The 18,248-nt window shown below is 46.0% G+C and overlaps 1 protein-coding gene across 4 annotated transcripts in view; it reads right to left on the reverse strand.

The window, feature by feature from the left end:
• Window positions 1-956: 956 nt before the first annotated feature.
• The window catches only part of ZNF621 (zinc finger protein 621), a 33,446-nt gene continuing 16,154 nt past the window's right edge, over window positions 957-18,248 (reverse strand). Inside the window, exons 1-6 of one of the 4 annotated variants that reach the window (XM_032408935.1) lie at window positions 17,173-17,289; window positions 16,780-16,911; window positions 16,397-16,482; window positions 6,899-7,025; window positions 6,214-6,318; window positions 957-4,592 (exon numbers count right to left, since the gene is read on the reverse strand). In XM_032408935.1, coding sequence (XP_032264826.1) covers window positions 3,532-4,592; window positions 6,214-6,318; window positions 6,899-7,025; window positions 16,397-16,420 — 1,317 coding nt within the window. In that variant the 5' untranslated portion in view covers window positions 16,421-16,482; window positions 16,780-16,911; window positions 17,173-17,289 and the 3' untranslated portion in view covers window positions 957-3,531. The other 3 variants (XM_032408938.1, XM_032408939.1, XM_032408936.1) reach the window with 3 other exon arrangements.

The following is an 18,248-nucleotide window of genomic DNA, read 5'->3' on the forward strand; positions in this document are numbered from 1 at the left end:
CTGATTAGAGCACAAAGGTAAAGGCAATGTTGAGAGGTTCAGCACACAGTCGACTTTGCTACCAGTGGACTGGCCATTTCAGAGACCAGAAGGAAGAAAGGTATGCAGGAGCTGAAGAGGGAGCAGATGAAGACAAAGGGGGAATGCAGAGATGTGGAAGATTAAATTTGCAGGAGACGGGGGTTATCCTGGGAGGTCAGGGCTCCTCCTGGTGACTGAGGTAAACGTCCGATGCAGGCGGAGACTGTCCCGAGGCTCCGGACTAGAAGGCTGGGCAGGCTGAGGTTGGAGCATGGTAGGTTGGGGTATGGGTCTGGAGTCCCTCTTTATTCCTGCCAGGAGGGGCATGGAGGCCTGCGGTGGGGTAACTTTACTCCAAGTACTTAACACGTGCTGATGACGGCACAGAACCCTAGGCTTCCATTCTGGGAAATCGCCTGGCAGCATTTCTTTTAGGATTTGCTTCTCTGTTCCCCTCTCTCTAACTCCTGTTAGGTCACCTACACTGCACCTCTTTTGGCTACTTTCACCTCTTTTTGCCATGCTTTCTAGGGGATTCCCTTGCCTTTATTTTTCAGTGCTCACTCCAAGTCTCATTTCTGATACCAACTTTTAGTTTTCAAGAGGTTTTTCCTGTTCTCTGAATTTTCCTTTGTTTGGAGCAGCCTATCATTTCATAGATGTGAACCTCTTCTCTAACCTCAGAATAAACTCTTCCCGCCAGTCTCAAGTAGGCTTTCTTTTTCCTTGCTCCAGCCTCTTTCATATCCTTGGCTATTGATTTATATCTAAGAATGGAGCATTAACAGCCTGGCTAAGGGAGGGGCGCCTGGGTGGCTCAGTCGGTTGAGCATCCAACTCTTGATTTTGGCTCAGATCCTAGTATCCAGTCTCCTGTTGGGCAGGGAGTCTGCTTTGGATTCTCTCTCTCCCTCTTCCTCTGCCCCTCCCCCCACCGTTTGCATGCTCTCACAAAATAAAATCTTTAAAAATTTTTTTTAAATTTAAAAAATAAAAGGCTGGCTAAGAAGCTCTACATTGCACAGTTGGAACATCGCCGGAGAGCCAAAAAAGACCGTCTGTTCTCTTGATTCATCCGATCTCCCAAAGAAAGTTCTGATTTCTAGCTGAGAAGGTACACAATTCTAGTCAGCAGCATTCTGGGAATAGAAGCAGGGGCAGAAGGCTAGAGGGTGACGGAGAAGGACCTGACATTCAGCATGGTACCCCTGACCTCCAAAACTCCTGTTTTACTGCTCCACTGAACAGAAGAATAGGGGAGGTGACCTGAGAATCTAAGTGCTTCGTAAAGACTTTGTAAATTCTCCTATATTTAGCTCCACCAGCATCCTCTACTTCCACAGAAACCTAAATCTTCAACTCCTAAGCCTCTGTGGGGAATCTGCCACATAGGATGGCTGCTTAGCTTCCCCTGGTGGCTGTTCAAAGTTGTAACTCTTCACCTGCCTTCCAGCTTCCAAGCTCTTCACATCATATTTTCATTGTCCTTGTCAGCGGGTGCCTTTTAATTTTTAATCTTTTGCTGTTTTAGTGGGGTTTCAGGAGGGCACGAATGCTAACATGTTTAACCACCATTTTCACCAAAAACTCTGTTGCATATCTTATTTTTGCCAATTGTGTTTTGGACTTTTTTGTCTGTTTTCTTTAGTTTGTGGTTAATTTGTTTCCCACCACCAGACACCATCCCCAGCTCTCTGAACTGCAAAGCTTCAAACTCGTCTTGTGAAGGATGCATCCAAGCCCATCAGTACTGCTCTGAGTACCGCCTTTTGCCACATCCCCCTGCCGCATCCTGTTCTTACTGTTCAGTTCCTGATCATCCATAGCAGGCAATTTGTGCTCGCTTTAGCCCAAGAGCTCCTTGGAGAATTAACTTTCTAATATGAAAATATTTCTTCATTATTTCAGCCAACAAGAAAATAGCAAAAGGTAGCCAATGTCAGGCCCCACAAGCATCTGGCGGTGGAGACCTCTAAAACGCCTCATAGCCACCTCAGACCTCTTTGCCCCTTTCTTCCGTTCCCTACCAGCCATGTTTTAATTGCTTTTATCTCTTCTAAACCAATGCCACCCACACTGCTTTTAGAGGTCTCTGTTGTGAAGATCCACTGTGCAGGAAGACAGTCCCTCCCAAACCCTGTATCAACACACACCTCCAACAGCCCACAGCCACTTTGTGCTCAGAGTTTCTCTCTCAGTGTATGTCTAGCCATCACCACAGATATCCAAAATCAGAAGTTCTGGGAGTTAAGCCAGAAAATTACTCTTTTCAGACCACGTTATTCAGACACACGGGAAAGTATAAGAACCACTGATTTAAAGGTTTTTCTGTGAATTGCTGTGCAGAAACATCTGGGTAGCAAAAGCAACTTAGAAGAATAAAATGTACGGCCCCTTTTATCAATGTTTAAGGGGTTACTTTATATTAATGCCGATAATGCAGGACTCAGATTCTTTTTCCAGAAATTGCTTCACATAGTCCTTTGCATAGCTGTAAAAGATCCCCACCAAGGTCAAAACTAAGAGCAATCCAAAATTCCACCTCACTGACCTATCACAGAAGTTTAGCCACTGACCCACCACACAGCTCTCTCTACTCCTAAAAAAATAATTTTGGAGACTTATTCAGATCTCCCCCACATTGGCTTTACACAGATGCTATTTCTTTCATAATTCACCAAATTCATATTTACAATTCATGCTATCTGGAGAACAGAAAATGCAGAAGCCAATGCTTGCAAACAGAAAACCAGAATGCCCAAGGAGAAAAATGTACACAACACATGGAACAAAGATGAATACTTTGGTGTGTATTTACTTAGGAAACCAAAGTTAAAAAGAAACATCTAAATGTCAAGAGCAAAACTAAAGGAAAAAAAAACACACACTTTGTGTTTAAAAACATGATTGCTATCAATCACATAAATGATTGTGATCACTGCATACATTAGTTTTTCACTGGTTATCTCACATGATCTTTTGCATAGACACAGGAGATCCTCAATGATCCATGCCAAGGGCAACATGACTTCGATTGCATTGATGGACCACCTTAGCCCACTGAACAAGCTGCATTAATTTCTGAGTCTGTTGCTGGAAGTGGATTCCAGCACTCCCCTCCCCCCCAACCCTCGCCCCGGTTCCTGCGTGCTTCTTCTGCCTCCCCCAAGCCGCTTGGCTCTAACCACAATGGCCCGGCGCAGGGGAGCCTCTCTCCCAAATACTCTCAGGCAACCAAGTGTCCTGCCAGCCCTTCTAATACCCGCACCCCACAGTGCAGATACAGCCATTACTGTTCAAGCCTGAAAGAGACCAGTGCAAAGGTCAGGTAGTTTCACTTTCTCCCTGGAAGAAAATACATAAACAGTCTTTCAGTATAAGTTATAATGGAGTTTATGCTGAAACAGTAGTCATGCGTGTAAAGTAAAAAAAAAAAACACATACAAATGAAACCCAAGTGAAGCTGAAGATCTGCAGGGCCTAAAAGCTCATAGAGTGCTGAAAGAAAGCTCATGAGGCATGAGGGGAAGGGACCAGCATAACTGGGGACGGCTTCACAGTGGGAGGAAGGCCCTGGAAGACACGCACTATTTGGACAGGTGAAGAAGGCATTCCAGGTGCGGGCAGTAGCACGAACAAAGGCCCGGAGGTAGGAATGAGCACAACATGTGGAAAGGTCAGTGTAGGTGCAGCCACGGGGGGAGCAGAGCACGGGCCCTGGACAGGAATGGCAGAGAAGGCTGGAGGGGGGCACGGGGGACTCATCAGGGATGGCCCAAGAACCTTGGCGGGCTTCTTCTCCACAGGGTGCAACTTCTGGTGCTGAACAAAACTGCCATACCACTTGAAGGCTTTGCCGCACACCTTGCACTCATAGGGCTTCTCGCCGGTGTGCACTCTCTGATGCTGGATGGAGGCTATCTTCTGAGTGAAGGCCTTGCCGCACTCCTCACACTGGTAGGGCTTCTCCCCCGTATGAACCCTCTGATGGACGATAAAAAGTGACCGACACCCAAAAGCCTTCCAGCATTCCTTGCATTTATACAGCTTCTCTCCGGTGTGCAATCTCTGATGCTGCAGATAGGCTGCACTTCTTCGGAAGGCCTTCCCACACTCCTTACATTCGTACGGTTTCTCCCCAGTGTGGATCCTCTGATGCTGAGTCAAGGCCGTGTTGGAACTCAAACCTTTGCCGCACTCCTTACATTCATAGGGCCCTTCTCCGATGTGATTCTTCTCGTGCACGATACAGTCATAGCTGGACTTAAAAGCTTTGCCGCATTCCTTACACTTGAAGGGCTTTTCCCCAGTATGACTCATCTGGTGCCGAAGCAGCTTTGAGTTGTATCTGAAGATTTTCCCACATTCTTTACATTCGTAGAACTTCATCCCACCCCGAAGTATCAGATTCGGATTCAGACTGAAAGTCTGCCATGTTGCCTTGCTTTTAAAGTCAAAGTGCTGGGAAACGTTTCTGAGAAGTCCTCCTCCTGGCGTTGTGGGCAATTCTGCCTCCTCAGAGGCTTCCTGCTTTACAGTTGGCTCCTCCTCCTTGATCCAGGACTCACCACCTGCCCGAGGAAACCACAAGTGTTCCAAGTTACTGAGCTGGGAGGGGAACAGGATCCAGGGCTCCCGCTTTCTCTTGTAGAATGTGATTTTGAAAAATATACTCATGCAGTGGCTACAGGCATCCATACAGATGGATCATACTCCACCATACATATGACATCTCATATGTCATCCATAAGAGAGAAAAAGAAAAATGATAATCTACTAACTGGAGGGAAGATGACACTGGAAATAGGAGGAAGTGCCTCCTATGAGGAAGGCTGGGAAGTGGACTAAGGCAGATGAAAGGAGCACGATGAGGCCTTCCAGAATGGAAAGGAAAGAAGGCAGGAGGGGGGAAAAGAGAAAACAGAATGAGATAAGAGGATCAGCCAAGAAATGGAAAATTTTTGAGAGAGAAAGAGAGAGAGAAAGACCCCAAAAAGGGAAGGAAATCTGCGCTCCTGGGGAGAAGAGATGGGCAGAGCTCTCGCACTAGCAGGGGTCTAGCGGGCTGCAATCCAAACTCAAGAACTGCATTTCAACGTCCCCACCTGCAAGCCAGGAAACCATCCTAAATTCTAAATAATGGCTCGATGATTCTATTTTTAAATATTCCACATTGGAGCACCTGGGTGGCACAGTCGGTTAAGTGTCTGACTTGATTTCCACTCAGGTCTGATCTCCGGGTTGTGGGATCGAGCCCCGCATCGGGCTCTGTGCTCAGCATGGAGTCCGCCTGAGGATTCTCTCTCCCTCTCCTTCTCATTCTCTCTCTCTAAAATAAATAAATCTTAAAGCAAATAAATAAATAACTATTCCACATAATCTTCTGGGATAAAAGATTCTTCCAGAAAGTCAGCTGGAACTCAAATTGAACTGGAGATTTGTAGGCCACAGGCATAGCTCTGCTAAAAGAACTGCAATTTACAAAATCACAGCATATATGGAAAATTTCTTCCAAAAGAAAGAAAACCCAAGTAATCAAGAGCTCCCAGGAATGGTGAGCAGTCTCAGGGAAATTTTAGGCTGTGTGTGTTGGCTGTGTGTGCACGTGTGTTCATGTATGCACGTGTGTGTGTGTGTGTGTGTGTGTGCTGGGGTCTGTGTGTGTGTGTGTTGGGTGCAGTGGTGGAGAAACAGTCCCTGCCTCTCCCTCTACAGCTGTATATAAGACAAATATATGCAGACCTAAAGATTCTGGCATATAGAACTTTTAGGTGACTTAAACACTAAAAAGGCAAAATAAAGGCATTTATTTCATTGCTGAAGGCCTAGAAACAAAATTCATAGTTGTGGCACAAATATATCAGTCTGACCCATAGAATCATACTTTCCTCAAAGTATGGCTGAAACCCACTTCTTTGCATAAAACTGGCTTAAAATTAAGTATTTCCACTGGTAAGTGAGAAAAGAAGTGGTTTAAGAGCACTGGGTCACAGCTTTTCTGTGGGAGGTGAGTAGCCACACACTCCTGGGGACTGGTCTTCCCAGGCTCAGGGCCGGAACTGGGCAGAGGTCAGAGAGTGCACTGAGTACTGCCTTACAAACGACAGGGAGCCACGGCTTCCCTGCTGCAGGAGAAACATTTCTAAGAAACTGGGAAGGCAAAAGCAGAAACCACTAGGTTCTCTTACTCACCTGGACAGATGCCTCTCAAAACCTCTGCTTCCCAGGGATCTGGGCCCCATGGCGCTTCCCCTCTCTCCAGCTGGGAGACCAGATCAGGTTTGGGGAATGGAAACACTACTCCAGCAAGAAAAAGGAAAAACAAGTTGAGGGAAGACTTCCAGAGCTTTCCTGAGATCTCGCTCGGCCCACCTCACAACAGGCTAATAGGGGGAGGGAGGGAGGGATGGGATGAAATGCCCAGGAGACCAGCTGAGCTATCAAGGGGTGCTGAGGAAGAGCTCCAAACTATGCTCCAAGGCAAGGCCAAGGAGACAGCCATTCTCCTCAGGAAGAAACTGCAATCTCGCCCTGACCTAAAGGAAGAGATGCCCTCAGGAAGAACATAGGTACTGATTCCCATAGGGGGAGGACAACATCTCTAGAACACTGGCAGCATGGAGGAACAAAGGGCTCACCTAGGGCACAGGGAAGCATCCTCCCCGCCAGGGCCCAGAACCATGCCCTTCCGGGACGTAGGGAACTCTGATTTCAAAACCAGAGGGAACCAGGGATTTATTTCCTCACCCAGCATCTCCAGAGGCTGGGGACTGCAGAACTAATCTCTGAAGTCATCAAATCCAAGGACTTCTAGAAGCCCCAAAACATCTGAGGAAGATGTCAAACTATGACAAAGGACCACAGAGAGAGTCCTTACCCAGGGAAGCCACACTCGCATAATTCTCCAGCATCACCTCCCGGTACAGGGCCCTCTGCATGGGGTCCAGGCTGGCCCATTGATTCTGGGTGAAGTACACAGCCACGTCCTCAAAGGTCACTGGCTCCTGAAACAACAAGTTCCTGCTCAAGCCCTGTGTGAGGGCAGAAGAGAGGCCTGAGCTGCAGGGAAGAGGCGGACCTGCCAGGGTCTTCAACTCTGAGCCTCCTGGAAGGTCTGCTCTAGTGAGAAGAGCACCCAGCACCCAAAGGGGCAAGCCCTCAGCCAATGTTCCCACTTCCAAATGGAGAACCCCAACACTCTTCCATCTGCATGGCTCTGAGGCCCCAAACTGTCATCCCCATCTCACAGCCTGGCAGCTGGGGCTCTCTGCCTGGTCACTGCATCAACCCCATGTTCCTGACTCTGTCTCTCTGGCACCTCCTGCCCTCTTGTAGGCTGCAATCCTGTCACCCTGTTTTCTATACACCAGCCACTGCAAGCTGCCGCCACTCACCCTGTCTCCACCCATCCAGAGTACACATGCACCCCCGTTTGTTCCCTGCACCCTGTGTCTCCTTGGTCTTCCCCAACATTTCCACTAGTGCAGACGAGCTACTCCTTAAAGATATTTCCAGCATTCTGCAAATTTCTTTTTATACCTTCTTACCTTATCAGAAAGCTCTCTTGAAGGAAACCTGCAGCCTGCCTGTTCTGGCCTTTTCTCTGAACCACCCATCTTCAAAGAAAACCTGGGATTTCCTGTCTCTGGACACAGATCCATCCCCTAGTCTTGAGTTCCATCCCACCTGCCAAGATGGGCCCCTCTCTGCCTCCCCCTGGAGCCATCCACGTTCCCAAGGATGAAGGGAATTCATACTTATTAATTAAGACCTAGGCACCAAGTTCTTAGGCGGGTACCTTTAGGACATGTATTTCATTTAATCTTCTTTTTTAAAGATCCATTCATTCATTCATTCATTCATTCATTTGACAAAGAGAGCACACAAGCACACACAAGCAGGAGGGGCAGAGGGAGAGGGAGAGAATCTCAAGCTGACTCCCTGCTAACCACAGGACCCTGAGATCATGACCTGAGCTAAAATCAGGAGTCAGACGCTTAACTGACTGAGCCACCCAGGCGCCCCTGTATGTCCTTTAATCTTAAAACATATATATGAAGTAGGAATTATTACTCCCATTTTCACATGATGAAACTAAGGTTCAGAAAGATTAATTACTTTGTCCAAGACCACACAGACAGGAACTGGTTGAGCTGGGATTTCAGCCCAGATCCATCAAACAGCAGACCTGGGCTCTTCCCACACACCAGGTTGCCTCCTATACCGGACTCACGAGCTTCCCCTAAAACATGGCTCGCCCCTGATCCTCATCATTACCTGGTGCTGTCCTACCTCTGAAGAACAGTTTCTCAAACTCCTAACTCCCAACAGCACCTGTCAATCTGTCCTCACCATGCTCCCTCCAAGCCACAGGGACTCCCTCCCCGAGTGTGGACTGAGGGGTCAGCCCTTTCAAAACCTCACATACCACCCCGGGAGCCAGAGCTCTGAACCTTCCATGAGGCCCAAGAGCAATCCCTAATGGTGTCCACTGGCTACCTTCTCTGCTTCTACAGTGGGGTAGCACAGACCACAGAAACTAGATTCTCACATTGGAGTTTTCATGACTCCTGTGCCTTCTCACCTTGTTGCCCCCCCTCCCCCCGAGTCCACATCCTAGGAGATATTCAGTACCCTATGCAGTCGGTCTTTTTCTTCCAATCACCAAAAGTGAAAACACCTACCAAGAGAGGCTCAGCTAAGCCCCTAACTCTGTGTGCCCCTGTCTCTCTGGGTAGCAGCCTTGCACTGGGGGCAGCACCGGGGCCGGGGAGAAAGGAAGACTACTGTAACTGCTCTTGGAGAAAGCCTGGAAGAAATGTATCCCAAGGATAAATGCTGGCACACTGTTCATGGCCACTCTACACTCAGGTCCTTATGAGGGTGCCCTTTTATTTTTTTTAGGGAGAGAGAGCGAGAGCGTGAGTGGGGGTTGGAGCTGGAGGGAGGACGGAGGGAGAGAGAGAATCCTAAGCAGGCTCACTGTGGCGCCTGATGAGGGGCTCGATCTCATGACCCTGAGATTATGACCTGAGCCGAAACCAAGATCATGACCTGAGTCGAAACTGGACACTTAACTGACTGAGCTACCCAGGAGCCCAGAGGGTGTCCTTTTAAAACAACAATTAGGGAACCCAGTTCAAAAGGAGACACTGAAAGAAAAAGAACAAATGTGGACACTCCTCAAAGCAAGAAGTGGTCTTTAAACTGGGCAATGACAAGGTCCAAAGGGCCCCCAAAATAATCTGAGCCAAAAAAAATCCCAACACTAGACAGAACCACAAGGTGGTAAGGCCTCTAAGGACACCAACCACAGGACCACAGGTGAACCAAAGTTCACCTCCACGTAGAGCAAGTCAGACCTCACTTCCTCACTTCTCCAGGGCTACTCTCACAACCTCCTCCTCCTCCTCCCAGGCTTCGCCACCAATCTCTTCCTCCCCCACTGTCCCTCCCACCTGCCACCAAATATCCCCAGGGTTCCAGAGTCTGGAAAAAGGAAAACTTACTGCTTTAAGGTAGTTGGGTTGTGGATATACCTTTTTTTTCTCCCATGGATGGTCCCCATGTACCTCACCTTATTTTTCTCCACAGCCTTTCTCATCATCCAACAAATCAGATTGTTCATTATCGATCTCCCTCCAAAAGAACATAGAGGCAAGGACTGTTTTGTTCATAACCGGTTCACTAACACACAGTCCAGTGCCCGGCAGATACTAGCTGCTTAATATAAATTTGCTAAATGAATTTAGAAATGATTTGACCATAAATAATTTTTTTTTAACTTATGAAGAGGGTCAGAAAACACCAGCAAGGGGTGCCTGGGTGGCTTAGTCGTTAAGCGTCTGCCTTCGGCTCAGGTCATGATCTCAGGGTCCTGGGATCGAGCCCCACATCAGGCTCCCTGCTCCGCGGGAAGCCTGCTTCTCCCTCCCCCACTCCCCCTGCTTGTGTTCCCTCTCTCACTGTGTCTCTCTCTGTCAAATAAATAAAATCTTTAAAAAAAAAAAAAAAAACACCAGCAAATACCACCCTGAGTAAAATGCCAGAGCATATCCCCTCAAATTGATGGCTGGTACTTTACCATGAGCAGAGATTCCCCCTTCTGTAAAAAACTAAAAAAGGAGCATAAATGCAGGAAATGCACCTAAACATCTTTGCTTGCAGATGAAGTAACTATCTGCCTAAAAATACCCAAGAGCCAAGGGAATAAATGGAAAATAGTTAGAACCGACAAAATAACTCATTAAGTTGGCTACAGATAGGGTAAGTAAACGGAATCACTAGCTTTCCTAAATACCGTAACAATTAGAAGATAAAAAGGGGGGGTGCCTGGTTGGCTCAGTTGGTAGAGCACGTGACTCTTGATCTCAGGGTGGTACGTTCTGGCCCCCTTGGTGAGTGTAGAGATTACATAAAAATAAAATCTTTTAAAAAAAAAAAAGAAGAAAATAAAATGGGAGAAAATAGATGTCATTCATATACAAATAGCTAAGACTAGCCCTAACAAAAATGTGCAAGACCAAGATGAACACACAGAAATAAAGGAGAAACAGTGTTTCTGAGTGGGAAGAATCAAATTTGTAAACAATTATATCCAATTGTGCCTCGGAATTCAATAAAACCCACGCTCCCACCAAAAGAGTCAATGACATCTGTGCAGAAAAAAGGTCATTTAAAGTCATCTGAGGGGCACCTGGCTGGCTCAGTCCATAGAACACGGGACTCTTGATCTCAGGATTATGAGTTGAAGCCCCACATTGGACGTGGAGCCTGCTTTTAAAAATAATAATAATAGGGACCCCTGGGTGGCTCAGTCAGTTAAGCATCTGCCTTCAGCTCAGGTCATGATCCCAGAGTCCTGGGATCAAGTTCCACATTGGGCTCCCTGCTCATCAGGCAGCCTGCTTCTCCCCCTCTGCTTGCCGCTCCCCCTGCTTGTGCTCTCTCTCTCTCTGACAAATAAATAGAATCTTAAAAATAAATAAACAAATAAATAATAACAGCAACAACAACAACAGTGTCACCTGAAAAGTAAGTGTGGAGGACTACCCAAAATGTTTTGAAGAAAAGAAGTTTTGAAAGAAAAGATGAGCAGGAATTAAGCCCTACATTAAAAGGCCAATATTTCAGGGGTGCCTGGGTGGCTCAAGTCGGTTAAGTGTCTGCCTTCGGCTCAGGTCATGATCCCAGGGTCCTGGGATTGAGCCCTGCATCAGGCTCCCTGCTCAGTGGTGAGTCTGCTTCTCCCTCTCCCTCTGTGATCTCTCTCGCTCCCACTCTCAAATAAATAAAAATCTTTTAAAAAAACAATAAAATTAAATTAAATTAATGGAGAAAATTTTAGATACTTTAGGATTTTGGTCTTGGGTGTTTATATTTAATTCTGAGGCCTTGATTTAAATCTTTCATTGTATTGTGATTTCCTTTTAGGTGTATTGAACTAAGTGAAACTTGTCAAATACATCTTCCTTTTAAAAACTAAAAGAAAAAAAAAATAGGATATAAGAAAATGAGAAGGGACACCTGGGTGGCTTAGTCAGTTAAGCATCTGCCTTCGGCTCAGGTCATGATCCTAGGGTCCTGGGATCAAGTCCCGCATCAGGCTCCCTGCTCAGTGGAGAGTCTGCTTCTCCCTCTGCTTGCCGCTTCCCCTGCTTGTGTGCACTCACATGCTCTCTCTCACTCTCTCTCTGACAAATAAAATCTTTTTTAAAAAAATGATAAAACAAGCCACCACAGGGAAAATATAGTTGAAAAGACCTATTTGATAAAGGACTTCACCAAAATACACAAAGAACTCTTAAATCTCAAAGGTAACAAACAACTCCATTAAAACATGTGCAAAAGATGAGAAGAGATACCTCACAAAGAAGATACAGAGATGGCACACAGGTATATGAAAAGACGCTCTACATCATATGTCAACAGGAAAACATATATTAAAACACTGAGATACCACTAGAATGGCCAAAACCTAGAACACCGAAAACACCAAATGCTAGTGAGGATGTGGAGCAACAGGAAATCTCATTTATTGCGGACAGGAATGCAAAATGGCGCAGCCACTCTGGAAGGCAGTTTGGTAGTTTCTTACAAAACTAAACATACTCTTACCATATGATCCAGCAATCATGCTCCTTGGGATCTTCCCAAATGAGTTGAAAACTTATATCCATATAAAAACCGGCACACAGATGTTTATAACAGCTTTATTCATAATTGCCAAAACTTGGAAGCAAGCAAGATGTCCTTCAATAGAGCTGAATGGATAAACTGTGGTACATCCAGACTATGGAATGTTATTCAGCGCTAAAAAGAATTATGCTATAAAGCTATGAGAAGTCATAGAGGAAACTTAAATGCATATAACCAAGTGAAAGAAACCAATCTGAAAAAGCTACATACTGTACAATTCCAACTACGTAACAAAACTTTGAAGACAGCAAAAAAAAAATGTTGCCAAGGAGCTAGGGATGAAGAGGTACAGCACAGAGGATTTTTAGGAGCATGAAAATACCCTGTATGATACTATAATAATACTCTGTATGATTCTATAATGATGGATACATCTCATTATGTATTTGTAACCCACAGAATGTTCAACACCAAGAATGAACCCTAATGTAAACTACGGACTTGGGGTGATTATGATGTGTCAGTGTAGGTTCATCAGTTGTAACAAAAGTACCACTCTAGTGGGGGATGCTGATTATGGGGAAGGCTAAGAATAGCCAGAGCAATCTTGAGACAGAAAAACAAAGCTGGAGGTATCACAATTCCATATTTCAAGATACACTACTAAGTTGTAGTAATCAAAACAGTATGGTACTGGCACAAAATAGACACACAGATCAATGGAATAAAAAAGAGAGTCCAGAAATAAACCCACACTTATATGGTCAATTAATCTGTGGCAAAGGAGGCAAGAACACACAATGGGGAAAAGACAGTCTCTTCAATAAATGGTGCTGAGAAAACTGGACAGCTTCGTGCAAAAGACTGAAACTGAACCACTTTCCTACACCATATACAAAAATAAACCCAAAATGGATTAAAGACCTAAAAGTGAGACCTGAAACCATAAAAATCCTTAGAGAGAACACAGCAGTAATTTCTCTGACATCAGCCATAGCAACATTTTTCTAGATGTGTCCTCTAAGGCAAAGGAAACAAAAGCAAAAATAAACTACTGGGACTATACCAAAGTAAAAAGCTTTTGCACAGCAAAGGAAACCATCAACAAAACAAAAAGACAACCTATTGAATGGGAGAAGATATTTACAAATAATATACCCAATAAAGAGTTAATATCCAAAAATATATAAAATATATAAGGAACTTATACAACTCTACACCAAAAAAACAAACAAAAAAATCTGATTAAAAAATGGGCAGAGAACTTGAATAGATATTTCTCCAAAGACCTACAGATGGCCAACAGACACATGAGAAAAGATGCCCAACATCACTCATCATCAGGGAAATGTAAATCAAAACCACAATGAGGTATCACCTCACACCGGCCAGAATGGCTAAAATCAAAAAGACAGTAACAAGTGTGGGTGAGGATGCGGAGAAAAGGGAACACATGCATGCTACTGGTGGGAAGGACACCGGTGCAGCCGCTGTGGAAAACAGTACGGAGGTTCCTCAAAAAGTTAAAAACAGAATACCATGTGATCCACTACCCAGTAGTGGAATTACACTAATGCAAAAAGATACATGTGTCCCTATGTGTAATGCAGCATTATTTAAATAGCCACGATATGGATTCAACCTAAGTGTCCATCAATAGACAAATGGATAAGGAAGATGTGATACACACACACACACACACACACACACACTGAAATATTCTGCAGCCATAAAAAGGATGAGATTGTGTCATTTGGTTTTTGTTTGGTTGTTTGTTTTTTTTTAAGATTTTATTTATTTATTTGAGAGAGAGTGAAAGAGAGCGAGCGAGCGAGCACGAGCGGGGGGAGGGGCACCAGTTCGCATTCCCACCAACAGTGCAAGAGCATTCCCCTTTCTCCTGATCCTCCCCAACACTTGTTGTTTCTTGTGTTTTTTTGTTGTTGTTGTTTTTAGATTTTTATTTCTTTATTTGACAGAGAGAGCAAGAGAGCACAGGCAGGGGGGAGCAGCAGAGGGAGAGGGAGAAGCAGACTCCTCGCTGAGCAGGGGCTCGATCCCAGGACCCTGAGATCATGACCTGAGCCGGAGGCAGACGCTTAACCGACTGAGCCACCCAGGCGCCCAGAGATTGTCATTTGCAACAACATGGATGTACCTAGAGGGTATTAATGCTAATGAAATAAGTCAGACTAAGAAAGACAACAGCATATAATTTCATTCATATGTGGAATCTAAAAAAGAAAAATGAATAAACAAAAAGCAGAATCAGATTGGTAAATACAGAGAACTGATGGTTACAGGGAGTGGGGGAGGATAGGCAAAATGGGTGAAGGGGAGAGGGACACACAGGCTTCCAGTTATGGAATGAATAAATCATAGAAATAAAAGGTACCGCATAAGGAATATAGTGAATGACACTGTAACAGTGTTACAGGGTGAAAGATGGTAACCATGCTTGTGGCAAGAGTAGCATAATGTATAAACTTACCAAATCACTATGTTACACTCCAACTAATGTAACATTGTGTGTCAACTACACTCAAAAAAAATTTTTAGGGGTGCCTGGCTGGCTCAGTCCTTAGAGCATGTGATCTCAGGTTCATGAGTTTGAGCCCCATGTTGGGGGTAGAGTTTACTTAATAAACAAAAATTAAAAAAATAAAAAGATAATAGGCTATGCATGTATGGAGGCAGGGTGTGTATGGAAACTCTCTGTGCTTTCTATTCCATTTTATTATGAACCCAAAACTTCTCTGAAAATAAAGCCTATTTTTTTAAAAAGGACAATATTTATCTCTTATCTGGACTACAATATGCTTCTAACTGACTCACACCCTTCTACAACCAACTCACCACTGGGGCTGGAAAAATCTTTTTTTTTTTTTTTTTTTTTTTTAAGTAATCTCTACATCCAACTTGGGGCCATGGGGCTTGAGCTCACGATGCTGAGATCAAGAGTCACATGCTCTACCAACTGAGCCACCCAAAGTCTGCTGGAAAATCTTTTTAATACATATAACCAACCATGTCACCTACCCTGCTTAATAATCCTTCAGCACCTTCCCACTGAACTCAGAACAGAAATCAGTCTTTACAGTGTCCTACAAGATATGTGCCTACTTCTCCCACCTCACAGTCAACTATTTTCTTTGACCTCTCCCTGTTTCTAGAGTACACCAGGTTTCTCCCAGACTATAGAGCCTTTGCATTTGCCATCCTTCTCTCTGGAAAGCTCTTTGTTAACTCTCTCTTCAGTGCTTCCCAAAACTGTTTCTAGCTCATTCTTGGGATCTCAACCCCCATGTTACTACCTCCATGAGGGCTTCCCTGACCACTACCTTGAGAGGGAGCTTCTTCAAGGCTTCTCAGATTTGAAAAGGTATGGGCATAAGAATCACCTGAAGAGGGGCGCCTGGTGGCTCAGTCGGTTAGGCATCTGCCTTCTGGTTCAGGTCATGGTCCCAGACTCCTGGGATGGAGCCCCACAGCAGACTCCCTGCTCAGTGGGAGGGGGTCTGCTTCTCCTTCTGCCCCTCCCCCTGTTCATGCTCTCTCTCTCTCTCAAATAAATAATATCTTTTTTTAAAAAAGTCACCTGAAGAGCTTGTTACAACTGATTCCTGGCCCCACTCACAGTCCTCCCCAGTCTGATTCTGGGTCTAGGGCGGGGCCCAAGAATTTGCAATTCTAATGACCTCCCAGGGATATAGATGCTGCCCATGTGGGGACCACACTTTTGAGAAGCACTGCACTTTAGCAACATGTAATTAACTTACTAGTTTGTTTACAGACTATTCCACTTTGCTAGCAGGTACTTTCCATAAGAAAAGGAAACTTGTCTGCATTATCCAGTACTATGTACTTACAAAGTGCGTAAGGAAAGAACAATGCTGGTCTCCCTGGGATACCTCTACAATTTGTGGAACAATTTCTTCAATACAGAATTTCTCTGATCTCAGTAGGCAACTTTTATTTGCAGAACACGATCTGGATTTTCCACATTGAGAGAGAATTTCTTAGCTTGGGTGCCTCTTTTCCCACTTAAACCTACACATCCACACTCATCACTCTCATACACAGAACTCTTATCTCCTCCACCACTATTTACAACCATAGCTATGGAGATAAACTTAAGGGGGAAATTAGAGCGTGGCCAAGTCAGGCCTTTTTGGTCCTTTCCTAATTACCTGATAGCTAACTTAATTTTCAAAGACTGAAAGGAAGCTCAGCTCACCTGAGGCCAAGATGTTTGGAGCATGGCTGATGTCCCCTGGCTTCGTGCACTGTCTTCTTGATTTGGAAAAGCAAGAACCTTAGGAGCTAAGAGAAGAAGAGCGATGAATGCTTTGCAGCCTGTCCTACAACACCCACAGCCGCCTATAGCCTTCCCAGTCTCATTTCCAGCACTGGCAGGAGACTCTCTCAGCCCCTCACCCCCCCTGTGGCTTACGGCCCCCAACAACCTCATGAACTGCTCTGCCTGGTCCTCGGGACAATTCTCATCTTCCTGCTCAGTCCAAGAGTGTTCCTGAGCCCATTCACACGCAGTGGACGGAGGGATCTAAGACAAATCCTATCCCTAGTGTTGGGTCTGAACAAACCTAAAAGCGCACTTACAGGAACCATGACGTTGACCCAAAAACGGAGCCAATGGAAAGGAGGGACAGAGATGGCAAGATGCGGATTAACAGTTACTCAGTGTTCCAGTGGGTGATGCTGACCGGAGACCCGACCGGGGAATCAGAGACCCTAAACAGAAACGTCAGTAGTGGGCGCGGGAGGCTGTTGGGCCAAGTTCTTTAGGACAGAAAAGAGGATCACGCCTCGGTGGGCAGGGGGCTGGGCCACGGCTCTACAAGGCCGCGCAGCCACCTCGGGCGGCTTCTGCGAGGCCCAGGCGCCCGAGCTCCGAGTCAGGGAGAGGGGGTGAGCCGACACTGGGCCCGAGTTCAGGGGTCGGGGGCGCTGACGAGCCGCCAGGGAAAACGAGGAAGCCGACGCCGGGCGGACCTTGCACGTAGAACTCGCTGGAACCCACGCTCTCCCTCTCCGAACACCAGAACGCTGGTAGAGGCAAGCCGATGCGGAAGCGAGCGCGAGCGCCCAACGCCCCTCTAGGCCGCGCGGAGGCAGCCCGTCTCTGTGGTCCCCGCGGCCCGGCCCACGTGGCCCGGCCGGCCGCGCGGAAGAGGCGGGGTTGCGGGCGGGCCGCTGCCGGCCTGCTCATTGGCCGGTGCCTCCCCCGCTGCCGCCGCTGCAGCCTCTAGGGGTCAGGCACGCTGCGGCTCTGGTGCCCCGTCTAGACCCAGGTGGGCCCGGGTTAACGGAAAGCCCGTCCGCGGTCGGCCGCCTTTATTCCGAGCGTCACCCGGCCTGCGCTGCTGTGGGGAGAATGGCTCCCGGTGTTTCACCTCTTAGAGACCCAAGCCAAGGACACTGCTTGGGTCCCCCAAGCTGGGCCGCCCTTAGGAACGTCCACCCGTGTAAAGCCCTCTCCCTTCCTAGGACCTGCACGTGTGGGTCCTTTTAGGACAGACTCATTTAGCTACCAACATAATGGTGACTAAATTTGCCAGGCATCCTGTATATACAGGACATGTCCTATGTTAGATGATTTTGTTCTGTATTGACATGTCCTCTGTTTAGCTTTTCCCAATAAATTTACCCAAAAAATCTGTAGTTTAGAGCTATTTTTCCACCCGGTAACTGGCACTAAATAATTTCACTGTCAACACTGGCTAAAAAAAAAAAAAAAAAAAAAATCATACCTTCCATAAATAAAGATCTGGATAATCCCTTAACAGTCTCTCCTGCAGGTTTGGCTGTGTGAAGTTAAAACAGAATTAACAGATTAAAGTTATCTGTTTTTCATTTTCAAGTAATTGCCGTTAATTTGCACAACTTTGGGTCAGTACACATGTTCTGCAAATCAGCCAATAGAGTGACAGTCTCACTTAGGTGGTCCCAATTTGCTTCTGAAAGTTAGCAAATCAATGGCAGCCCCAGTTTCTGAACATGAACCAATTAGTGGCAAACACCCCTGAAAATTAGCCAATCAGTGACAAACACTCCGAAAGTCAGCCAAT

Source organism: Phoca vitulina, unplaced genomic scaffold (genome assembly GCF_004348235.1).
Source record: "Phoca vitulina isolate PV1807 unplaced genomic scaffold, GSC_HSeal_1.0 scaffold10, whole genome shotgun sequence".
In the NCBI taxonomy this organism is placed as follows: Eukaryota; Metazoa; Chordata; class Mammalia; order Carnivora; family Phocidae; genus Phoca; species Phoca vitulina.